Source organism: Hoplias malabaricus, chromosome 3 (assembly GCF_029633855.1).
Source record: "Hoplias malabaricus isolate fHopMal1 chromosome 3, fHopMal1.hap1, whole genome shotgun sequence".
Lineage (NCBI taxonomy): Eukaryota > Metazoa > Chordata > Actinopteri > Characiformes > Erythrinidae > Hoplias > Hoplias malabaricus.
Genome location: NC_089802.1, coordinates 55472661 through 55498031, shown reverse-complemented (window position 1 = coordinate 55498031; position 25371 = coordinate 55472661). Strand labels below are relative to the sequence as shown.

The window sequence follows — 25371 nt, the reverse complement described above, 5'->3', positions numbered from 1 at the left end:
AGCGCACAGTGCACACAAATAAACCAGCGCTTCCAGGTGCAAAGCTGACAAAATGAACTGTAGTTTTGCCATGCTTCTTTGTAAGTAGGTTGCTGTAGAGTGTTAGGCTGTTTTAGAGTGGAGTGGAGGGTTGCCTTTATCTCCATATTTCTCCAAAAAAAGGAATAACCGAATCTCCAAATCATGAAACATATTTGTGACTTGTGTTTAATTTGTGGATTAACATTTAAGCATTTGTAAAGTATTTTGAGACTAATCTCTCTCAGTAGGTTGGCACCCGACCCACCACATCCATTAACTGGATAAGTGGCGACAGACAATGAATGGATCATTGAACTTTACTTAGGCAAACATTATTCAGTCTTAGTAGGATCTAATGGCCATTTAAATTGTAATTGATGTTAATTTATTTGATTTTAACAAGATTTTAAGCCATGTTTGCTCTTTTTTTTTAAATTAATGCCAGTTGCCTTGCATCTGTAGGTTAAAGACCTAAACAAAATCTCAACAAACAATTTTAAGCAAACAGCAGATTTCAGGACCACAAATACCAGTCAAATGTTACTCTAAATATCAAGCACTGGTGGAGTGAAAAAGAAAACATATTTGTTAATTCACTGAAAGGTTGTGTTAAAATTTGGCCATGAGGAAAAATGTCAGTTAAAACTGTGTTGATAGAAAGTGGATGTTAGACAAACAATGATCAAAACCCCCACTGAAGGCATGTCGTGCCTTCAGAATGAGTAATAATTAGGCATAAAGCCTTTGAACAAAAATGTGTGAGTAAAACAAAAAGCACATTTCCCCTGGAAATTACCCAATGTATTGGTCATATTACCTTATCACTACTCTAGCCTTAGACTGCTTTATGAAGCTTAGACGAGAGATAATTTGAGATACTCAAATATAAGTTGTCTTCAGGGTTCTTCAGAGAAGAACGTTTCGGAATGTTTCTAATTTAGCCAAGATCAAACAAAGATAAGTTAAGATGAAGCAGCACATATACAAACGCAAGGTATTAGCTACATGGACAAACAAAAAATAATAATATTTCTATACTAATCCATGTATCATTGATCATTTTATCAGCTAATGACAATACACTTGTATAGTTTATACAAGTGTATAGTTGACCCACAGAAAGACTTGCTCAAGCTCAGGTGTTTACATCTGTAAAATTTTTGTGGTTGCTTCACATTTTTATTTCTTTCATTTTATAAATAACTGTGGTTACCACTTTCCTGAGGTTTCAGAGCTGTGAGTTTCACAGGAACCAAATAGGTGCCACACACTGCACTGTTTAACAGACACGCCAAACAACAGTTAAGTACTGTTGCCACTGTTTCAGTGAAGGATATCTGGATAAGTCTATTAATAAAATGTAACAGATCCCTAAGGCCTTCTATATCAAATGCCTTGACAAAATACTAAACAAACTTGTCTAATGGGGCTTCCCCTGTACATGTTTGAAGTGAGGATGGAAAATAAAAGCTCAGAAATGTGAAGTAGACTGGGCCTGGGACAGCTTGCTTGCACTTGCAGAAGACATGGGACAGTAATTCTGTCAATTCTGGCATTTCTTATTGGATTACTCCCACTCTCAAGTGTTGCCATAAGCTGGGCTTATGTAACTGGGTTGTGCTTTCACTCAGAAAATTTGCTTGTTTTGTTGTTTAATCAGGTTGAATGTAAATATCAGTAAGTTTTTAATCAAACTGATTATGATAATTGACCTGATTGACTTTATGACAACTGTATAGGAAGATGGGAAAATGTGGTGAGTGGTAAGTTAAGAATCAAACATCTGTATTACTTTGTTTACCCAGCTTTTTTACACATACCAATAATTTGTCTGGGTGAATGCACGCTCAGCACACTGACATTTACACTATTAAAGAAAATACTGGGGTACAAGTAGACAAAAGAGATTTAGATGAAATTAGCGAAAAGAGATGATTGAATGTGTTACATATGAGCAGGGTCTGGGTGGCATAAAATAGTGTGATGTGCAATAGAGCACAACATAGGACTGAGTAGACTTGTAGGTAGTAAATATTTTTGGACATATACATAAAGATAACATTATTCACCATGACTGACTATGGAAACAGAAGCAAATTCAGTCTATTTTGACTTATTTTTGAGAAGTTTAGAATTTCACAAAACATTTAGCAATGCTCCATAAGTTAAGCAGTGTCTAGCAATGAATTAAAAGGATCTGTAAGTTTCTAACAGCTCACTTTTACAGTACTTCCAGCATTTCATGCAACCTGATGTTAAACAAAAGTGCGATGACTAAAAAAAGGAGGCTGATAAATTAGGGCACCCACGTGCTGAGACAGTCTTGAAGTTCCAACCTAAGCCACAAAATCTAGGTCATAGCCCCTTAAAAAGAGAATAAACCATGAGAAAAAAAACCATTCTGCTTCTGAACAAAATAAGATCAGGTGTCTGTACGAAATGGTTCGAGAGAAATTGAGCCAAACTATGATGGGATTGCTTAAGGTGTGGTTAAAATTTGTTCTCTTTTTTTCTCTTGCTTTATCAACAGCAACAATCTGAGATTCAAGCAAATTTTGAGAGCACTCACCGGTCGCTTGAAAAGAACAAAGTGTGAGATAATTGTGTTATCAGGAGGAAGAAAAGCAGAACTATGGTAAGCCACTGTGGTGATGACCTCTCGGTAAGAGATTAAACATTTTTGAGAATAGCAAGAGACAGAAGAGATATACAACTCTTCATGCGCTACACAATGTCATTTCTCAAAGAGAGTCCAAGCAAGAAAACCATGACATGGATTTCCTTCGAGAAGTTGTGCGACTTGTCTTGCTTTTACTGCTGTTCTACACAGTAGGTGGTGAGTAAGACGTTATGATGATCTTTTACATTGCTCTTTTTCTAATTTTTTGTTGAACAACCATTTTTTTGAGTAGGTAACTATCTTTGGAAACGTTTGCAAAAGACATATCAAATGTCCTTTATTTAATTTTAGTCAAAAGCCATTAAGTACATTATTCAGAAAATATTTCTGAGAAGAAACAATCAAGACCTGGTACACCACCAGAAGCCATAGGGAAATTGTTCATATATGCACAGATATCATAAAGGATAGTGTATTCTATATTTAACACATAGACATAAAATATGGATTATACATACATTTTTGATTTGTGGATTAATACATATTTGTACATGTAATTGTAAAAAAAACCCACACATTAGCTATAATTAATTTATTTTATACATGTATTACGCGTGGGTAAATATCTGAATATTTGAACATATTGTTTAGCCTTATGTCACAAAAAAATATATAAAATTCTATCACATATGGCTGAATATATATGCCAGATATATATGTTAGTATATGCCACTATTTGATAAAATATGAAACATGGATTGATGAAATATTCTAATATCTGTGTTATATCTGAAATCAGGAGGCTTTATTAAAGTGTAGACCCACTTACTGAAAATGTTATTTGTGGTTGATGCTTCTATGTAATTGTCTGTAGCTGTTTTTACTGAAAATTAAATAAATATTAGTGGCTCTGACTTGGTACCTATTTTATTGTACAATGTTCCATGGTTTTGAATTGATTGGTGCTGTTTCTCTTTAGACTGCTACAGTGTGAAGTGTTCTGGGAATTTGACACTAGATAAAGATATCATCCCTATGGGTTCCAACCTGACTGTCCACTGCCAGTCCAACACAGTGCAGTGTAACAGACTCTTTTCCATAGAGCTCAGTGATCAGACAATTTTGCAAAAAATCAGCTGTTCCAATGTGACAACACAGCTCATGGTCAAAAAGCCGGAGTTCAGGCTTTACTGCTGGGTGGAGCATGAACAGATTCGTCAACTTGTGTGTGGGCGGGACATTGTAGCTGACTGTATGTATTCATTTTTGATTTGCTTCTCTATACCACTTTGACTGTATGAACCCAGGTTTAAAGCAAAATTGTAAAAGAGCACATTTTTATTCCCTAAAAAATATGTTAATTGATAGCACTTTAAACTAACATTTATGTAAATTACACGTGTGACCGAAGAACAAACAGTTTATCAGGTCATGCTTTGCCAATGGTGAATCTAATTCTAAGTAAAATATCATAATTACATATTACCAAATTCTTGTCTATGCAAAAGTAAACTTTCAATTTGACTACAGGAAGGCTTATAATTATGAGAGTACAATGCTTCCATGGTGTTTCCATTGGGAAGTCTAAGTTTAATATTACGCTTAATCTAAGTCTAGGAATCTGGCCTTTAATTTTTAAGCATCCTCCAAAAAAGGGCACTTTGATCAATGCCATAGAAGAGTGACTTATTCCATGTATCCAAGATATTCCTGGTGAAATTGTTTTATTTTGTAAAGAATCTTCTCATGGTTTAAAGGTTCTATACCAATTTAATGGTATAGGGTTTTTTCTGTTCTGTGGAAAAGTTTGAATGTGTATGATTCTATAGTTTATTTCAGTACACAGTACACCTTTGATGCACAGTTTAGCTCCAGCCCTTACCCAGTACAGCTGATCCAAGTTATCAGTTACACTGGTTGCATCTAAACTCTGCAGGAATGTAAATTTTCAGCATGAGATAAACTCTTTAAAGCAAGCCTTTCTTTACATGTAAGTGTTTACTATGTAAACATTTATACATGATAATCTGCAAATACCTTTATATTACTTATTTATTACTTATTACATATTTATATATTTGAATACCAGGTTTCATGAGGTGTTATTGCAATAATTTCTAAAGTTAGTCAGCTATATGGCCAGCACATATCCTGTTTTCTTTAACTTTCAGTTAATATAATTTTCTAAAATTTACATTGTGACTAATGTGACTTTTTGAGATTAGAATGACTTTAATGCATCTAATCTTTTCTCCTGCTGTGTAAACCAGTTGCATTTTGCAATTAGGTACCTGTAGCTGAATTCTGTTCGGACACTTTGTGATATCTAAAAGAGTCCCTCAAAGTGGACTCACACCAGTGGTTCTGAACTACTTTGCCCTGCTTACTTTGGGACTTTCCTGCTCAAATACATGTGACACAACAAACCATCTCATTAATTAGCCAACTCAAATGTGTGGGATTACTGTATTTCAAAACAAGTTTTAGGAAACCCTGTTTTAGAAAACCACTACTGGTGCTAAGATGTCTATTTCTTTTTCAACTAGTTATTCCGGATACTCCACATATAAAGGAGATTGTTTTTTCCAAAGGCTCTTTATCTGCAACCATTTTCTGGGAAAGCTCAGACAATGTGGAACTTCTGAACCCAAGCCTGAGGTTCAGGAGAACATTTGGTTCTCCAGGATGGGTATGTATTAGACTCACTTAATGACTTTTCAGATATTCATGGTGGTTTATTCAATGTTTGCTATAAATGGCAGGAGAAATAACTATAACCAATTGAGTGATGGAAACTGAGTTGTTGAAATCCAGATGGTAGCATGTATTAAGGTTCCGGGGATCACAACTTCTGTGAGTTACTCAACTTATGATACCAAATTATACCCTTGGCACATACAATGACCCCACAGGGATATTTCACATTATTACTAGGTGTTCGGCACAAAGTAAGTAATAAGTGTGTTGTTGGTAAAACCTAACTTATTTTATTGTATGTTTTTAGATGGAAGGGAATGTGACTCAGCTTCAAAGAGGAAGATTACTGATGATGGAAGATTTGGAACCACTCACGTTATATCAGTTTGAGATAAGAGTCTGCACATCCATACTGTTGTACAACTGCAGCTTGTGGAGTCGAATGGTCAGTCTAAGCAGCCCTGGACAAGGTGAAATGAGCCACTGAGATTATGTTTGGCCTTAGTGATAATTCAGTCAACAAGAAGAGGCTTATATGCCTGGTGATGTTACACATAAGGCTTTTCATGAGAAGGAGATGAAGTAGGATTAAAAGAACAATGCATTATTAATCATCACTAATAATAAACATGTTCATTATCAAGCAGACAGCTAATTTTATTGGCAAGAAACAGCCAAAGATTCAACAAATAACAAAATGAAACTAATATCGGCAGTGCTCTGTTTGAGAGGAGATAGTGAGCTCCCAGCTTGCTCAGCGGTTGCACATTCTGTTGTTTAAAGGGTAATTTAGCGAGTTAATGTCATTGTTTGTGTGTTTGTTCTTGGTGTGTAGTAAGTTGTGGTGTTGTATGGATTTTGACCGTCTGGAAAAAGGGGCTCTTCAGGTGTATGGTGCCCCTGAATCTTGCTAGACAGCACGTTCAAATTTGTGCAACAGTTGCCTGTTGCAATAATAGGTCAGTCTTATTATTCAACATCAGGTGACTTCACAATTCCATAAAGGTGCATTAAAATTTTAAAACTGATTTGCTGTTGCATGTATGTATTTCAAGAAATTCATACTAATAAAATATGTGCTCAGCTAATCAAATTTATAAACAGGAAAGGAATGGAGTCATTCCATTTTAATTGTGAATTAGGTTCATATGCCACCTTCTTATTTCTATTTATTTGTCATCCTTAGCACCATTTAAACAGCTTGATGTGTGGAGAGTTGTCAGAATCCAAAGGAGTGACACACAGAACGTAACAGTGTTGTGGAAGGTTAGTACAAGACATGCAGAGTTCATGTACAGTGGAAATTATACTTTCATTTAATCTTAAATGTGTGTTCTCTTTCTCTCTTAGTATGCTTAGATTTTCATGTAAGTCCCTCCTCTTTTCTCCTAACTGGAGGATATATCCACACGATCTACTAATGTACTGATGGACTGATAATAGCTCTCGCTCTCTGTCTATCTCTCTTTCGCTCTCTCTCTCTCTTTCGCTCTCTCTCTCTCTCTCTCTCTCTCTCTCTCTCTCTCTCTCTCTCTCTCACTATCTCTCTCACGCAATGCTAGTTAAGCATTAAGCAGATAACCCTTAGGACAAGTCTTTCTAACAGCAGTTGCACAAGGGATATTCATACTGTAGCAAAATAATAATTCTGACTATATTATACACATGCATTCTGCCACACCCTCCCTCCCCTTTTTCTGCAGTAACAACATCTACTCTTTTAGGAAGCCTATTCACTGAAAATTGGTATGAGGATTGGTTTGCATTTAGACAAAATAATAACAGTAAGGTCAGATAATTATGTTAAACGATTAGCTCTGGATCACAAACTCCAATTCAGCACATTCTTGAGATATTCAATGAAGTACCATCACCACAGAGACCACAGTTCCTCTGCTTAACATTCAAATGTGTAGCAGGGCTTCAAAAATGATTAGCCCACTCACACTGGGGTTGGTGAACTTAGTCACAGAAATCTCTCTGTAAAGTATCTAATTGACTCAGAATATGTTTGGACATACACCATAAGATAGATTCTGAAACCTTTAAAACAAAACATTATGTAATATATAATTATAACATTTACAGGTTCGTAGTCAATTGAGTAGATAAATATGAGTAAAATTAGAGCCGTACAATCAAGACCAGAAGAGCAACTGCGCCCTCTTCTGGATAAACAAAAAACACCTTCAAGACAGAACAAAGACATGAATAAAATCCTTTGTATGAAATGGCTTCTTCTTCTTCTTATTATTATTATTATTGTCTTATTATTAAAATCGTGATTCCATACAAAGACGTCACTTTTAAATCTTGTAAAAATAAAAGAAAATAGACCTTTGAACAATATGGATTTTTTAAAAATACATTAATCTGTCAATGCACATTTATAATGATGCTATATATATATATATATATATATACATTAGGCTTTGGTCTCATTTAAACGGTTATATGACTATTTGGATTAAATATTTAATAAGTTTGTTTCATCTTTGCAATTAATCATCCTTTAAACATCCGGAATCACTGGGCGCAAGGCAGGAGCACACCCTGCAGGGGGCGCAGGTCCATCACAGGATATCAAACACTCACATAGTCACTCCCACACCATCACACCCGTGGAGACTTTTGCACAGACAATCCACCTATCAACATGTGTGTTTGGACTGTAGGAAGAAACCGGAGCACCCGAAGAGACCCTACACAAACACAAGGAGAATACATAGCACTAATCATCAACAATAACTGTTATGTTCCAGGCAGGTTTGACAGCGCTTCATACTCCTGAAGTGAGAGCAAACCTACATCCCTAGGTGAATCTCTAGAGATGGTTTCGGTTTCTTTTATTTATTTGTTTGTTTGTTTGTTTGTTTGTCCTCAGGCTTTTACATCAGAAGATTTTAAAGGCGATTTGCTGGGTTATGAGTTAGTTTATGAAGAGAAAGGCACCACACACACACTGAACTGCTCGGCTGCTGCCTCTCAGTACACACTGCAGCTGCCTCTTGAGGTGACGAATGTGAATATAAGTGCTGTCACATCAGCAGGGAACTCTCCGCCAGCCCCTGTGAGGCTCATCTCTACAGGTGAGAGCTGCCTTTACAGAATACAGCACTGTTTTATGCTCTGTGTTCTTCCGTAGCGAATGTTGCTAGGTTGGAAATGTTTTCTGTTCAATTTCATGAGATGCTGTTGTTTTTGTAGAGCAAATGTGCATTTGTATATCATTTCTTATTACAGTCATTGTTCCATAACCATATCTGTTCTGGGCAAGAATGTTTATTATCGCAACATAGTTATAATCATAATAAATATAATCATTTAGAAGAAAATTGTGAAATAAATGAGTGAGGAAATGTGCTACAAATAATTCTAATGTTTTAGTAAAAGCAAAATATGAGATAAATAAGATTTTCTTATTTAAAACAAGTTATGGCTAGTATAGAAGTACAAGTGTTTTGTAATAATTAATGAATATATTAATTAATTAAAAATGTTGTGCTTATATAGGCATTATTGGGAGTTTTTAAAATTATTATTATTATTATTATTATATTTGTAGAGTCAAATTTTAGACTTTTGCATGAGTAAATCAAACTGCTAGACTCCTATGTAAATGTGCTTATGGGTCATACCTTGTAAATATCCCTCATCACAGTGCAGCATCTTCTTTACCAGCAGATGTCATACGTATACTCTGTGAATAAAGTTCCAGGAAACAAAACAGTTTGTAGCGATGTATATTTAGTGTATTAAATAATTTGTATCTATAAATAGAGGTAAAATGTTAGTAGATTAATTTCCTATTTCACAAAACGATAAATGCGTCCTTTTCTTATACTTTCTAATTGCTGTTCTACATTCTCAGAAAAAAAATACTTAACTGTCATTGAGATATGTCCCTCATTGCATTTTGAGTACCTTGATTTTGGGAAAACAGTTGTAAAATATATGTATCAGATTTGTTTTAAAATGTATAACCAAATTATTAATTTCTGTGAATACTGCAGAATATCCAGCTCCAAGAGTGTACTCAAGCCAAACAGCAGAACACCGGATACAACTGGCCTGGAACTGGTCTCATCACTCATACACCATTCCTCCAGAGCAAACACTAGGTTTTATAATTGAGTGGCAGTGCAGCTCATTACAAGTTCAGTGGAAGAGAATTGCAAAAGATCAGAATTCTGCCATCATTGATGGTAAGAGGCACTTCTCCAAAGCCAACACATGTACTTCAAGAGAAGTGTAAAAAACTGACAGAACTTCACAATGAATTTCTTAAATGTTCTTAAAGGTTTACTAATGTATTCAGTTGATTTATTCTCATTTAAATGTATAGGTTTAAATGAAAAGAAATAGGGAAACACAATATGGGCTCAGAATAATAATAAAAAAAGAAGATCCATGAGAGGTGTACATGAGTTTTGAGGGTTAGCAAATGAAAATCTGTATCATGTTATTTTGGTTACTATACAGTATATTATACTGAAGAGGATATGATAACAGTAGTATATTATTAATGGGTATTCTTTAGAATACTGTAAAAATGTGCCATACCACTTAACCCTACAACTTCGTTTTGCCTAGGAGCATGGTTTATCAATTATTTTTTGAGATGGAGGGATAGTGCCTAGTAATAGAATTATATGGCCCATAAAATGTAGATTTTTTTCAGAGAAACACTTGAAGTATGGAGTATGATAAATACCTTGTAAATTATTGATCAGAGGTTTCAGTAGTTTCACCTTAAATGGTGAAGCAGTTACATTCTACAGCCTGACGCTATGCAACCTTTAAGGTGGAAATGGAGGTTGCAAAGAAAGATCTGCAGAATAGGAAGCTGAATTCAGGTTACATAATGATAAACATTATGTGATTATAATGTAATATAATTATAATATAATCATAATATACATTGTATGATTTTTAATGGCTAATCATGGGACTGGGCCTAAATATATATTTGTTAACTTTTTTTATTTCAGGTACACCACCTTGTACAGGGAATTTCTCACTCTATGTTGAGAGCATCAAAGGAATATCACATCCTGCTTCAGGACCAATCTATTTAAAAGACCAAAGTATGTTTACAGTTTTCTTACACTGTCTTATGCTTAAAGTTTTACTCTGAAGTGAGGACATTTAAAAGACCACATTTAAAATACTGAGGAATTTTGTTGTTTTTTGAAAAATAGACGCCCATTTTGAATTTGATGCCATATTTGAATTTGATGTTCTAAATTCATTTTTTATAGGACCACTATTGACTGGCTGTGGTTTTTAGGCTCTCAGATGTCACTAAATTAAAAACAGAAAATCATTTCATGGGCTCTGACACACTGTGAAAACACTGAGTGTATGAATACATTTTGTCACTGCGTCCACATTTACAAATTGCAGTCTTGTAAAACAAAGCCAACCACATTCTGCAAGGATTATAACAGCATTGTCCTGTAGTAAAAGGGAGGTGCAAAACTCATTCAGACCCATTAGAAATATTTGGAGTATAACAAGTTGAGCAGGTGAAATCAAATATTAAGCAAAAACCTGAAAATGTTACAATTTCTAAACTTTTGTTCCCACAGTTCCCAAACATTTATAGAATTTGTTAAAAGAAGGGATGCAAAATAGTGGTAAATGTGCCCTTGTCTCAACTTTTAAAAAATAGTTGATGGCTTTAAAATTCAAAATGGACATTCGTACGTTGTTTGTAACTGCTTATCCAATTCAGGGTTGTGGTGGGTCCAGAGCACACCCAGAATCACAGAGTGGAAGGCAGGAACACATTCTGGATAGGGCATCACACACTGTATATACTTTTGAATCATAAGCCACACTGTATGTGTCAGTATGGGGTTAAATGCTTTTGTGTGCAAGTGCACATGCAGAAACAATGTGTGGGAGGATAGAGTGGGAGGGGGGAGGGGGAAATGGGGTGTGGGTGGGAGGGGGAGGAAGTGTGATGTGTTTTATGGTTTATACAAACACCAGTATAAACATTTATTTGTATCTGCTCTGTGTATGTTTTAATGTGCAAAGCCCAAAATGGCCAAAACTTGTTCCTCTATTGAAAACTATAGGAAGGCCTTGGCCACACGTGAATAATGGAAAGTGATTACCAGCCTTTTATTTGAAATTCAACAGAAACAAACCCACAGTATGACAGCTGGTTTTTCCACCATCTACTGAAAAAATTCACATCCACTTCCAGTAACCTGCACCTGTGAATTACCCGCCTGAAGGCAGCACTGAGCAGTAACATAGTCTTAACATACGAAATGAGAAAACAGCCATTTTAGAGACTCCCAAAAACACTCCCAAAACTTTACTTCAGTTTGTAATTAGTGTGTGTTGGTGGCTTTGTTGTACTCAGCATAAAATGAACACGCTTGTGCTGTATAAAACACTGCAAGCAGTTTTAATACAAATTGAATAATCTCTGCTGTTGAAATGAAAGCATAGTAAGAAGGATCTAATTTAGATGAGCATGACTGTCAGGATATTATTAAAAAGAAGAATATTCTTAAATGTATAATGGAAAAAGTTCACCCCACACCCAATGGGAAAGACCCTAGTGCTTATTTAGGCTGAAACTGAAGACTCTTCATTGATGAGTTTCACCTCACATGTGCCAAAACATAGCAAAGACAATTTGCGGTAAAGGCACATGGTACAGTATAATTTGAGAATAATATGCAACTGTAGTGCATATTCGTACTATGGTCGTGGCCCGAAAAAAAAAGGTTTTGCTTATGGCCTATAAAAAAAGTCTGGAGAATTTATGCTTTGTATGAAGGAAATACATAGAAGGGTTTTGCTATATTTTATGTTGGACACATTTTGTTTAAAAGTACTATCACCTCACTGATGTTTGATGTTTCAATGTACTAGACATGACTAAGTCATTAAGGTGCTATTTTTTTACATGTGGTTTGACATGCAACAGGAAGTAGGGGCAACAACGGAAGATGTGTAGCTCTGTACAAATGTACTTCTTAAAGCAAACAGCTATTCAGACTAGTTCAGACTACTTTTTTTTTAGAAATATGCGGAAAATCTTGATTATAAGTGGTCTCTTATATAAGATCAAGCTCCATTAAAATATATATTCTAACAATCTAATGGTTTCCATGCTCAGCTGTATTGAATGTTATGCCTTTATGACTATATCAGTTTCTTAGTCCAGCCTCTTGGCCTCTGGGTCCCCTGGGTATACTGTGTGTAGAGCTACTACATCAGGCCACCCATAAAAGACTATAAATATACCACGTTTTCAGTTCCTGTGTATATACATGGAGAGTCCATTTCTAAACAGCCTAGCACTCTGCATGCAAACAGTAAAAGTAACATTTATGAGAGATACAGAAATATATCATACTTTTTTTTTTTAAAGATGGGGAAAAAACACCTGTCATTTTGTGAAAATATCCTGCTGTGTGGACCATAAATTATTCCAGAATAAATTAGAATTAATTAATTCATTGTCTGTAACCGCTTATCCAATTCAGGGTCGCGGTGGGTCCAGAGCCTACCTGGAATCATTGGGCGCAAAGCGGGAATACACCCTGGAGGGAGCGCCAGTCTTTCACAGGGCAACACACACACACACACACACTTTTGAGTTGCCAATCCACCTACCAATGTGTGTTTTTGGACTGTGGGAGGAAACCAGAGCACCCGGAGGAAACCCACGCGGACAACACACCAGCTCCTCATAGACAGTCACCCAGAGCGGGAATCGAACCCATAACCTCCAGGTCCCTGGAGCTGTGTGACTGCGACACTACCTGCTGCACCACCATGCCGCCCTAATTGGAGTTAAATATATCTTAATTAACTATCACCAAAAGAAATATATTTAACCGAAAAATAAGCTTCTACAAATTAATATAGAATTTTTGGATTTGAGCATGTTTACTCAGCCTTTATTAAATAATTACAGTCTTTTTAGGGGGACTGCTGCTAGCTGCTGCTAATGTCGACCGAAGGAACCCCTCTTCATTGCTGTGTGATAGTTCCATTGTTCAGCGCTGCTCACTGGCTGGATTTCTTCCGTCACCACTGTTATCTGTGCTCTATATGTATATTGCTTTGTGTTTTGGTGTTCTTTGTCAAATTGTAAAGTGACACTGGGAGTGAGAAATGCACTATATAAATGAAAGTTAGTGTTGCTTTTGGTACAGTTACACACTTGTGGGTTCAAGCCCTGCCTTGGGTCAATGTCTGTAAGGAGTTTGATGTATTTTCTCCATGTGTGCATGGATTTTTTCCAGGTGCGTCCTTTTCCTCACACAGTCCAAAAACACACATTCGTAGGTGGATTGGCTATTCAAAATTCCCCATAGGTGGGAGTGTGTGATGCAATTTGATGGACTGGTTCCCTGTCCAAGATGTTTTCCCGCCTTGCGCGCAGAGATTCTGGGGGAGGATCTAGACCTACCATGAGCCTAATTTGGATAAAACCAACAATTAATTAATTACACTTGTTATTATCATGTCCCCTCCAGGGTGTATTCCCGCCTTGCGCCCGATGATTCCAGGTAGGCTCTGGACCCCCCGCGACCCTAAATTGGATAAGCGGTTACAGATAATGGATGGATGGATGTTATTATCATTATTTCCGGACCGCCTACCGGGCCAGCCTTGAAGAGGCATTTTTGTTTACTGACTGACTGACTGACTCCTAATGGTGAAACACCCATTCTCCAGTGGGAACTGTTAGTTCAGACATATTTCACAGACAGGACTTAAGGTGGTGCTACTACAACATCTTTTGTTAGTTCAGCAATATTTCACATTCCAGTTCATGGACTAAATTTGGGACCGTTTGGTGTGTTTCCACCCGCATAAACTGGTTCACGAACCAGAAAAAATCATTCCCAGCTGGTACCAAAGAACCGTGGCTGAATAACACTCCGTTTGTGTGTTTCTGGGGCTGTGTTTGGTGTGATACCATGTGCATTGACCAGAGCCTCAGCTCAGCATTGGTTAGTTCAGTCTCAGCAGGATGGCTTGGAACTCGCCAACATTAACACACAATATATATCTCACAGAGAGTCTTATTTCACATGAGTATGTGTTTTTGTGGTGGGGAGACATTTTGTGGTGTTAGAGTGTTTATAAATCTCCATATAGCTGTGCACAGCCACATTAAACTTCATGAGTTTTACTGTAACCAGTTTCATTCAATAAATAAGTAATTGTAATTCTTAAAATCAACAAAATGTTTATTAGTCCTACCCTCCATATTTTCTGTAAAACACAAAAACATAATAAAAACCACATGTAAACAAAGACATTGATATGTAGCACCAAAGCTTCTCCAGACCTTCCAATGACGAGGGAACGTATTCTGGGCTTTCCTGTTTTTGAATCACCAGAATCACCCCTGTGACAATGGGTATATGGCTAATGGCAGTTTGGCAAATCTAGGCTTGTTGTTATTATTACTGCCATTATCTATTATTTCAGCTTTTAAGGATATCTGCAGGGATATTTTTCCATAACTCCAAGGTTCTGTCTTAAAGATTGGTTGCATTGTCTGCTTTGCAAAATTATCCCAAACATATTTAACATTGTTGATGTATGGGCCTGTGATTGGGAATCCATTGTTGTGAAAACACCAGCAGCTTTTGTTTGGTTTGTCATTTCTCAGAAACAGCCCCTTGAAAGCTTCACATGTTTTAGACTCCAAGTGTCAATTATCTTATCACAGTGCTAGGTAAAATGCATGTTTTTTTAGCTCTGAAACAAGAGTGGGCTTGATTTCCCCAACCCCCCTCAGTTATGAAAACTTTAAGTTCTGTATATCTGATGGTTTATCTTCGGTGGTTTACCAAGTCTGGTGGTTTGACATTTGCAAATTACTGCATTTAAATATATGATCACAATTATTCTGATTACAGGGCTCCTCTATAATGTCGATAATTTAATTGCTCACCTAAATTGATACGTCATATGTTTGATTTAGAAGTCCTTATTTCAGGTTATCAGAATCAGTTTCATCTAAATGTTCTGAAGCACAACTGCTCTGAAATAACTGATTCACTACAATTAAGGATTTTTTATGGAAATTTTAAATACCAAACTTACATTTCAGTTTTCTTTATAGAGACTTCAACAAACTCCAGACCCGGTGTAGACAAACAATATAGTACGAAGAATCTGATCATTCATTCAGCTGTTCCTGCACCAGTTCGTGCCACTCAGTGGCCAGAAGGTAAGATTGTCCTAGCTTACTGGAGTGGGGTATATGGGCACCTAGCATCTGTCAACACTCTTCTTTACAGTGAGTTTTATCTGCAGTGCACAGAACGGATTAGTGATGCTAACTTTATCTTGTTGTACCCTGTGATGATTAATCAAATTAAAAGGCTTTAATCTGTGTGAGAGAGAAGCTCCCCATTAGTGTCATAGAGGACATACAAGGCAAGAGTTAAAAATTATGAGATCAGCGCATACCCAGAGAAAGTCCTTTCTGACCATTTAAGTGTTTCTTATTATTCAGGTGAAATTTAAAACAAATGAATGGGAATATGTTACTGCATCATAAGAAAATGATACATTTTCATGAATATTTTCAGTGAAATATTGCCATTTTCCTAAGTTGCTAAAGCTAAAACCCATAACTGTGAGCATTTAGTGAAATGTTGATTTTCTGCTTTAGAGATTTTGATTTAATCTGTATAGCTAAAAATAGAGGGGCTTTATTTTCACAAAACTACACAGGCTTATGTAATGGCACAGATAGTAGTAATACATGCTGACATGTATCTTAATGATGATAGATGTCAAGCACCTCATAGAACTGGCCGATAATTCACTCACATCCAAGTGCTCTGTTAAGTTCTTCACATCAATGTCATTATGTGTGATTGTTTTCCAGAAGGTGTGATAATTGGGATCTGCCTGATGATTGCTGTTCCTATAATCATCATCATGAATTTGTTGTACATGAAATGTGCACGACAAAGGTGATGAGATTCAGTCAGCTTACACTTTTACTGAGCATTTACCACAAATTTTATTTCAAACCTCTCTCTTCAAACTACACTTGAGTTTGACATAAGCAGTTAAATTCTACCAGTTAAATTTCTTTTCTGAATGTTTACTTAGGCTATGTTCATTACTCCTTACAATGTCTTTGTAATTAATCTGCAATAACATATCAAATGTCATTATTTTTGTAGAATAAGGAAAACCTGCCTATCAGTGGGACCCTCATGGTTTTTTGAAAATTTACCTCAACTTGGGAACAGCAATGCTATCAAACTTCTGCAGGTACCAGCTTGTACTACATACTACATCCATACCTTTTATAACTGTTTCTCACCAGTTTTTTCATTGTCAAATCCACCGGTTAGTTTGTACTCCTTCAATCAAATGATGCATCCAAGCTGGCAGCATGCCACTCTTAAAAATAAAGTCCTACAAAAGACTCTTTGAGTGATGTCTTAGTAGAGCCACTTTTAGTCCCATAAAGAACCATTTTTGCTCATATGTATAAATGGGTAAAGAACCTTAGAACCAAGTGTTGGATTTTTAAACTTTTAAAAGGTTATTCACATACACATATTTCTTAAACAAAAATGTTTCTTTATGGAACCAAAAGTAGTTCTTCTATGGGATCGCTAAAAGAATATTTTGTAGCACCTTTATTTTTGAGAGTGGAAAGCAAGAACATGCACCTGAGATATTTTAAGTCAGCTTCTTTTTGAACTGCTGCTAAAATGTCATTGGTCAATTTAACATGCTTTTAGAAGTGTATTAGAATGAGTGTACCACAAATAAATGAGGAACAAAAGAATTTTAACTTCAGTAAAACCTTTAATTTTAGCTGTTTTATTACCTCATTTTCAGTTATTTGAGAAAAGCTAATATTCAGCTTGCATTTCTGCTCTGTGCTTAGTCTATTATATTCTTTTTTTCAGGATGACAAGTGTGGGTCTGATATTTGCTGGCAGCCAGTGGACAGTGATCCACCTTTGTCTCCAGTTGAGGACTTTAACACATCCACAGAAGTGAATGACTCATACCCCATTGCTCATACAGAAGACTCCACAAAGCAAGGAGTGGCTGTGCAAGACTGGACGACATGTCCTTACAAACCTCAAATTTCCATTGTTTCTCAAAGAACCGAGGCTTTCTCTGAAGCAGCAGAAAATGAGGAAGATCCCTGGCTGGTCTTCTCACCTGCCTTTAATGATGAGGTTTTTTTTCCAAGTCAAGGAATTGATGGACCTCTGAAGAGCTGCTTGACTGTGGATGGAACACCAGTATCTATGGATTTCATTGATGGATTGATTTTTCTTACCCACACAGATTTAGATAAAAACATTTGGGGAGAAGCACAAGAAATTGGAAACGAGGATGATAACTCTTACCAACGCCAGACAGTGTTGCCCAATAACTTCATAAAGTGCTTAAGAGAGCCTTCATTTAATGTCAGGTCCCACTCACCACAGGGATCTAGAAGAGTGTTGCATACCCCAACAGCTTTGCATGGTTTAGAGGTTACTGAGCAGTTCCTCTAAAATGCTTTAAATATTTGACATATCATATCAAATCTGATACTCAACTATCTCCATCATAAAAAAGTAAAATATGTACTTGTGTGTAGGAAAAAGAAAACTTCTACTTCATAACCTATGCAGACCTCTTACGGCTAGTTCTTACTAGTCTTTAATGGTATCCAGATCACTGATAGCGGCAGTGCCACAGTGAAACTTTACCTTTAGCATTAATTTCTCTGGGGTTTTATAATGACAGGGTCTTACAGTTACATTTAGATATATAAACACATTGAGCATATGCATACAATATCTCAGAGTAGACGAGTTATATATGATTACCTTCCTCACTTACTTTTATTAGAAATATTCATAACCTTCTCGTCAGCTTCCTTGATCATATTTGCAGGATACTGAAGTATATAAAGACTTTTAGAAAACCTTGAAAATATTTGTTTGTCTCCTGCCTACTACTTTGTGTATCTCTAAAAGCCTAAAATAATGCATTAAAATTGTTCTAATGGAAAAATATTATCACAAGTTATTGCTAGAGCACTTGAATATCTTCAAATCCAAATTAAAACCTTCAAAACTTAAAAATCAAAACTGTCTTTTGTCAGTAGCAGGTCAATGCTCTTACCAATTAGTACCAAAATCCACCTATAAGGAACATCACAAGCTGATGGACTGCTAGATGTTGTTCTTCTACTGGCTCGTTGGCAAAACATATCCATAAAAAACATATCCATAAAAAACAAATGATGCTATGTTGTATCATAACTCTTTGTCTGCATCATTCCATAATTCAAGGTCTAACTTGATGGATTAAATCAATGACAGAAAAGAATTAATTGCCAAACACAAAAATTTCCAATCTGATACTTTTTTTGTCTCTTGCCAACGTGTTCTATGTTGTCAATTGTTTACCAGTTGAAATATGAACAATCCTACATAGATGTTAAAAAGTTTTAAGTTTTGTAGGTTTGAGTGCTGAATTTTGGTGAGTTGCCAGTCTTGTGATTTCAGCTGAGTGCACAGCATTGTTAGCTTTCATATAGGAATATTCATATGTGACAGTTAACTGCAAAAACTGGTAAAAAATAGTCCAATTGTTTGTTTTTTTTGGGATTTTTTAAATTCACTATTAGACACAAATCAGCAGTTTTTTGTGAACATCATGACTTTTCATCATAATGTAATCCTAAATAGGCGTATATATGGTTAAAATTCTCAGGTTTAATTTTTTAACACGGCATAATGATACTGAAAGTCTAATACATGGAAGAACACTTATAGGAATTCAAAAAAGGAAGTGAGTTATATCATAACCATAACCCCAAACTATTGTAACTTCATATATTATGAAATTATATTAACACAAATATAATGGGCTAGTTATATCCAAATCAAAATTCTAATCCTAATATTCACAAGTTCAGTCTGATACCTCACAATCACAATATATGTCTGTTACATGTTGTAACAGGTCACTGCCAGAAACAAAGCAACTTCTACTAATCAAAACCTATTGTGAAATAGAATCTTTGTAAGAGTATAAGTACATTTTTCTTGCAGACTAGAAACTTGTCAGTACTTGCCAGTTTTAGTCACTTTCACACTTTGCAGAACCACATGGCCCACAAGGCTGTTTTTATGACTTCCTGAGAAAGTTCTCACACTATCCTAAAGCATTTGAGAAGCTGTACCTTTCTGTTACAGTGCACAATATTCAACTCAGAATGCTTTAACCTAAGTAATAAGTACTGTAGATTATCCCAGGTTTTAAATGTTGAATCACCAAAGAAAAATACTTAACCCCCCATTGCCTACCTGGGCAGCTTTGAAGGTAGACATCTTTAAACAAGCAAAAATAAAATTCAGTTTTAAGTCCAGCAATAATTCCCACCACCCTGTATTATATAACTGATTATAGGTAAATATGTTCAACAAGAGGTTGGTTACAATTATATCACAAGTTGAAATGATTGCGCCCAGTAATTCCAGGTAGGCTCTGTACCCACCACTGTTACAGACAGCTAATGAGTAAATGAATCTGAGCCAGCAGGAGTACTTAGCATACTAAATGGTGCTTTTCTAGTCAGCTCACTAGTTATTGAGACCACCATAGCATTACAACCATCTCTTTCAACACTCATTGTTCATTCTCTGAGATCCAATGATAATACATCAACATTTTTTAATACTACAATTACAGACTGGAGCTCATGCTGTGCATTTTGTTAGTCCCCTTTCATGCTGTTTTTTTAATGGTCCTGACCCATGAAAACGAGGAAGATCCCTGGCTGGTCTTCTCACCTGCATTTAATGATGAGGTTTTTTTCCAAGTCAAGGAATTGATGGACCTCTGAAGAGCTGCTTGACTGTGGATGGAACAACAGTATCTATAGATGTCATTGATGGATAGATTTTTCTTACCCACACAGATTTAGATAAAAACATTTGGGGAGAAGCACAAAAAATTGGAAATAAGGATGATAACTCTTACCAATGCCAGACAGTGTTGCATAGAAGAGTGTTGGATCTAGAAGAGTCTTGCATACCCCAACAGCTTTGAATAGTTTAGAGGTTAATGAGCAGTTCCTCTAAAATGCTTTTAAATATTTGACATATCATATGAAATCTGATACTCAGCTGTCTTCATCATAAAAATCATCAAATCTGTACTACAATTACAGACTGGAGTACATGCTGTGCACACTGTTAGTCCACTTTCACCCTCTTCTTTAAGGGTCAGGACCCCTACAAGCAGGTATGATTTATGTAGTGGATGATTCTCAGCACTGCAGTGACACTGAGTTGTTGGTGGTGTGTTAGTGTGTGTTGCACTTCTATGAAGGGACACTTTACAAACTTCAGCAATGCTGTGTCTGATCCACACCAACACAACACTCACCAAATGGACAGTGTGTGTGGAACCTTGGGACAAATTGCATTTTTACAAAATGTTTATTTTCTTTTGACAGAATTAAGTAAAGGTGCTCTTATAACAACACTTGGCTACAAGCAGGATAAATTATGAATCAGTTGACCCTACTGAGCTATTACAATAAGAAAAATATTTTACTGATACATTTGCATGTAATTACTTGAAATTTCCAAATAAAACAAAGTAAGATCACATGGTGTCCAAAACTCTGAGTTTATGGAGCATACATACTCATATGTTTAAATCTGAATTTCTTATATATTTTTTTATATTTTTACAGTTTACATTTTAAGATTTTCTTAATTCTGAACTGTAAAAATATACTTCTCGGTTTCCTATCTTAAAAAAATTATATTTGATACCAGTCAGGCCAAAGCTGAAACATCACCATCAGGAAAAATCAACGCTGCAATAGTGATCCAACCTATCATAGAGGTTTTCACACAATGTTGAGAAGTGTGAGAATGAACCATAATGATAAGCATCAGTATATATTCTAGAAAAAGTGAACATTTGACATGTTTAAGATTAATATTATAATTAAAAGTAATCTGAAACAATTATATAAAATACACAATGAAAAGTTACATTTTATGTGACAAAAAGAAAATAGAAAAAACATCAATTCATATTTTGATTACAATGGTACTTGAAAGACTGTGAAAATGAAATAAGGAGAACCAAATAGAACAAATGAGAATAAAAAAGACTTGGTCCTTAACTGATTGAGAAAAGTATCCAATAACACCCATCCTTGAGTTGTAAAATATGTGAGCCTTGAGGATTAGCTGATAATTTGACAGGGACCACAAAGTCAAGTGGGCATCCTGTTTCATTTGAAGAACAAGGATCTATCCAAGCCTAATCTTCACAAAGCATGGTTGTGGAAGTGTATCCAAAAATTAATGTTATATTTTTTTCATATATATATATATACATATATATATATATATATATATATATATATATATATATATATATATAGTGTTATTCATATATATGAATTCATTAAGGGGGACTTTTGAAAAAAAAAAACACTCTTTGTGTGAATTAGCAAATTCATTTTTAGACCTGGAATTTACCAACCCTTCCATCCATTATCCACTGCTTATCCTGGTCTGGGTCACGGGGGGAAGCAGTCCAAGTAAAGAAACCCAGACCTCCCTCTCCTTAGCCACTTCTTCCAGCTCTTCAGGGGGGATATCAAGGCGTTCCCAAGCCAATCAAGACACGTAGTCTCTCCAGCGTGTTCTCGGTCTTCCCCGGGTCTCCTGTCCGTTGGACATGCCCGGAACACCTCACCAGAAAGGTGTCCAGGAGGCATCCGGACCAGATGCCCAAACCACCTCAACTGGCTCCTCTCGATGTGGAGAAGCAGCGGCTCCACTCCGAGTCTCTCCTGGATGTCCGAGCTCTTAATCTCTAAGGGAGAATCTAGAGACCCTGCAGAGAAAACTAATTTTAGCCGCAATGTCATTCTTTCGGTCACTACCCAAATTCATGACCATAGGTGAGGGTTGGGACGTAGATTGAACAGTAAATCGAGAGCTTTGCTTTTCTGCTCAGCTCTCTCTTTACCACAACGGACCAGTACAGAGCCCGCATTACTGCAGACGCTGCACCAATCTGCCTGTCAATCTCCTGCTCCATTTTTCCATCACTCGTGAACAAGACCCCAAGATTCTTGAACTCCTCCACTGGAGGCAGGAGTTCACTTCCAACCTGGAGAGAGCACTTCACCCTTTTCCGGCTGAGTACCATGGACTCCGATTTGGACAAGCTGATTCTCATCCCTGTCACTTCACACTCGGCTGCAAACTGGTCCAGCAAGAGTTGGAGGTCCAAGCCAACAAGACCACATCATCCGCAAAAAGCAGACATGGGATCCTGAGACCACTGAACCGAACACATTCCGCCACTTGGCTATGCCGAGAATTTCTGTCCATAAAGATTATGAACAGAATCGGTGACTACTCTAACTCCAGCTGGAAACTACTCTGACTTACTGCCAGTCTCCTGCTCTGTTTAAACAGGGACTCGATGGCTCGTAGCAAAGAGCCCAGTACCCTATACTCACAGAGCACACACCCCCCCCCCCCCATAGTATATCTAGAAGGACATGGTCAAATGCCTTTTCCAGATCCACAAAACACAAAACATGTAGACTGGTTGAGCAAACTCCCATGTACCCTCCAGGATCCTAGCGAGGGTAAAGAGCTGGTCCTGTGTTCCATGACCAGACTCCTCCTGAATCTGATGTTCAACTATCAGTCTGACTTTCTTCTCCAGTACCCCTGCATAGACTTTACCGGGGAGGATGAGGAGTGTGATCCTCCTACAGTTGGAACACACCCTCCGGTCCCCCTTCTTCAAAAGGGGAACCACCACCCCTGTCTGCCAGTTCAGAGGCACTGCCCCCGATGCCCACGCAGTGTTGTAGTAGACATGTCAGCCAGGACAGCCCCACAACATCCAGAGCCTTGAGGAACTCGGGGGAGATCTCATCCACCCCCGGGGCTTTACCGCCAAGAAGTTTTCTAACTACCTTGGCCACCTCAGCCCGGGTGATGGACGAGCCCTCCGCAGGGTCCCCAAGCTCTGCTTCCTCTATAGAAGACATGCTGGTGGGATTAAGAAGGTCCTCAAAATATTCCACCGCATAATGATGTCATCAGTTGAGATAAAAAACTCCACACCCCCACCATATACAGTGTTGGTGGAAAGCTGCTTTCCCCTCCTGAGTTGCCTGACGGTTTGTCAGAATCTTCTCGGAGCTGACCAAAAGTCATTTTGGGTTTTTGCCTAAGCGACAGCTGAAGCTGAAATCTGCTTGGCTCTTCATTACCCAGAGTCCCTTGAGGGACTTGATAGGACTCTTTTTTCAGCTTGACAGCTTTCCTCACCCGTGGTGTCCACCACCGAGTGCAGAGATTGCCACTATGACAGGCACCGACAACCTTGCGGCCACAGCTCCGTTCAGCCACCTTGACAATAGAGGTCCGGATCATCGCCCATTTGGACTCAATGTCACCGGCCTCCCCAGGATGAAGTTGAAGTCGAAGCTCTGCTTGATTTGGAACTTTCTGACAGGTATCTCACATGTTCCCAGCAAACCCTCAACACATGTTTGGGTCTGCCAGGTCTGTCCGGCATTCTCCCCACCATCTGATCCAACTCACCACTAGGCAGTGATCAGTTGACAGCTCAACACCTCTCTTCACCTATGGCCGCAGGTTCGATGATACGGCTATAAACTCCATCATCAAAATGTGGCCAAGGATATCCTGATGCCAGGTGTACTTATGGACACCTTTATGCTCAAACATGGTTTTCATTATGGATAAACTGTGACAGGCACAGAAATCCAATAACTGAACACCACTCAGATTCAGATCAGGGGGGCCGTTCCTCCAAATCACGCCCCTCCAGGTCTCACTGTCATTGCCCACGTGAGCATTGAAGTCCCCCAGCAGAACAATGGAGTCCTCAGAATGAGTACTCTCCAGCACCCCCTCTAGGGTCCCCAAGAAGGCTATGTACTCTGAACTGCTGCTTGGTAGATAAGCACAAACAACAGTCAGTACCCTTTCCACAACACAAAGGCGCAGGGAAATTACCCTCTCATCCACTGGGGTAAACCCCAACTTACAGGCGCTAAGCCCGGGGGCTATGAGTAAACCCAATCCTGCCTTACACCTCTCACCCCGGGCAACTTCAGAGTGAAAGAGCCTACAGCCCCTCTCAAGGAGATTGGTTCCAGAGCCCTTAGTGTGTCGAGGTGAGTCCAACTATATCTAACAGGTACCTCTCAACCTCGCGCACCAGTTCAGGCTCCTTTTCACCAGAGAGGTCACATTCCATGTTCCAAGAGCCAGTTTCACTAACCGAGTATCAAAACGCCAGGGTCCCTGCCTTCGGCTGCCACCTGATCCACATCGCACTGATGGTGAGCCCATGAGAGAGTGGACCCATGTTGCTCTTTTGGGCTGAGCCCATGAGTAAAAGTCCAACCACTAGGCACTCGCCAAGAATCCCTCCCCCAGGCCTGGTTCCAGGGTGGGGCCCCAGTAACCATACTCTGGGCAAGGGAAGCTGTGTCCATGTTGTATTTTTCATCAGGATCTTATGGATCACTCTTTGTCTGTCCCATCATCTAGGACCAATTTGCCTTGGGAGACCCTACCAGGGGCTATTGCCCTGGACAACATAGCTCCTTGGCTCACGCAGGCACGCAAAACCCTCCACCACGTTAAGGTGGTGTTCCAGGGAGGGGTAGTGACCCAGGGAGGGGATTTACATATTTATGTGGATTGTGGTATTTTGACAAATCAGACTTAATAGCAGAAAGCTGGAATGTATTGTATCTTCTGACACATTTATTTCAAACCCAGTATTACATTTTTCAACAATGTATCACAGTAGTCCTTCGCTATGAAAGCCCGTTTCCACCACATAAAATCATTTTTAAAAAGGCACCCATTATTTTTTCATTAATATGCAAGTTGCTATCTCAACATTTTGAGATACTATTGCATTTTTCAAAGATACTAAGTCAATATACTGAGATACTA

At 37.7% G+C, this 25371-nt stretch overlaps 1 protein-coding gene across 1 annotated transcript; it reads left to right on the top strand.

Annotated features, from left to right (window-relative positions):
* The first annotated feature begins 2767 nt into the window (after window positions 1-2767).
* il23r (interleukin 23 receptor) lies at window positions 2768-18419 on the top strand. The gene is made up of 12 exons (XM_066665890.1): window positions 2768-2857; window positions 3621-3893; window positions 5188-5330; window positions 5646-5808; window positions 6525-6604; window positions 8223-8427; window positions 9352-9543; window positions 10330-10425; window positions 15456-15563; window positions 16230-16317; window positions 16534-16624; window positions 17275-18419. Exons 1-12 carry the CDS (start codon window positions 2794-2796, stop codon window positions 17875-17877), a joined length of 2106 nt encoding a protein of 701 aa, XP_066521987.1. The 5' UTR covers window positions 2768-2793; the 3' UTR covers window positions 17878-18419.
* The last annotated feature ends 6952 nt before the right edge of the window (window positions 18420-25371 follow it).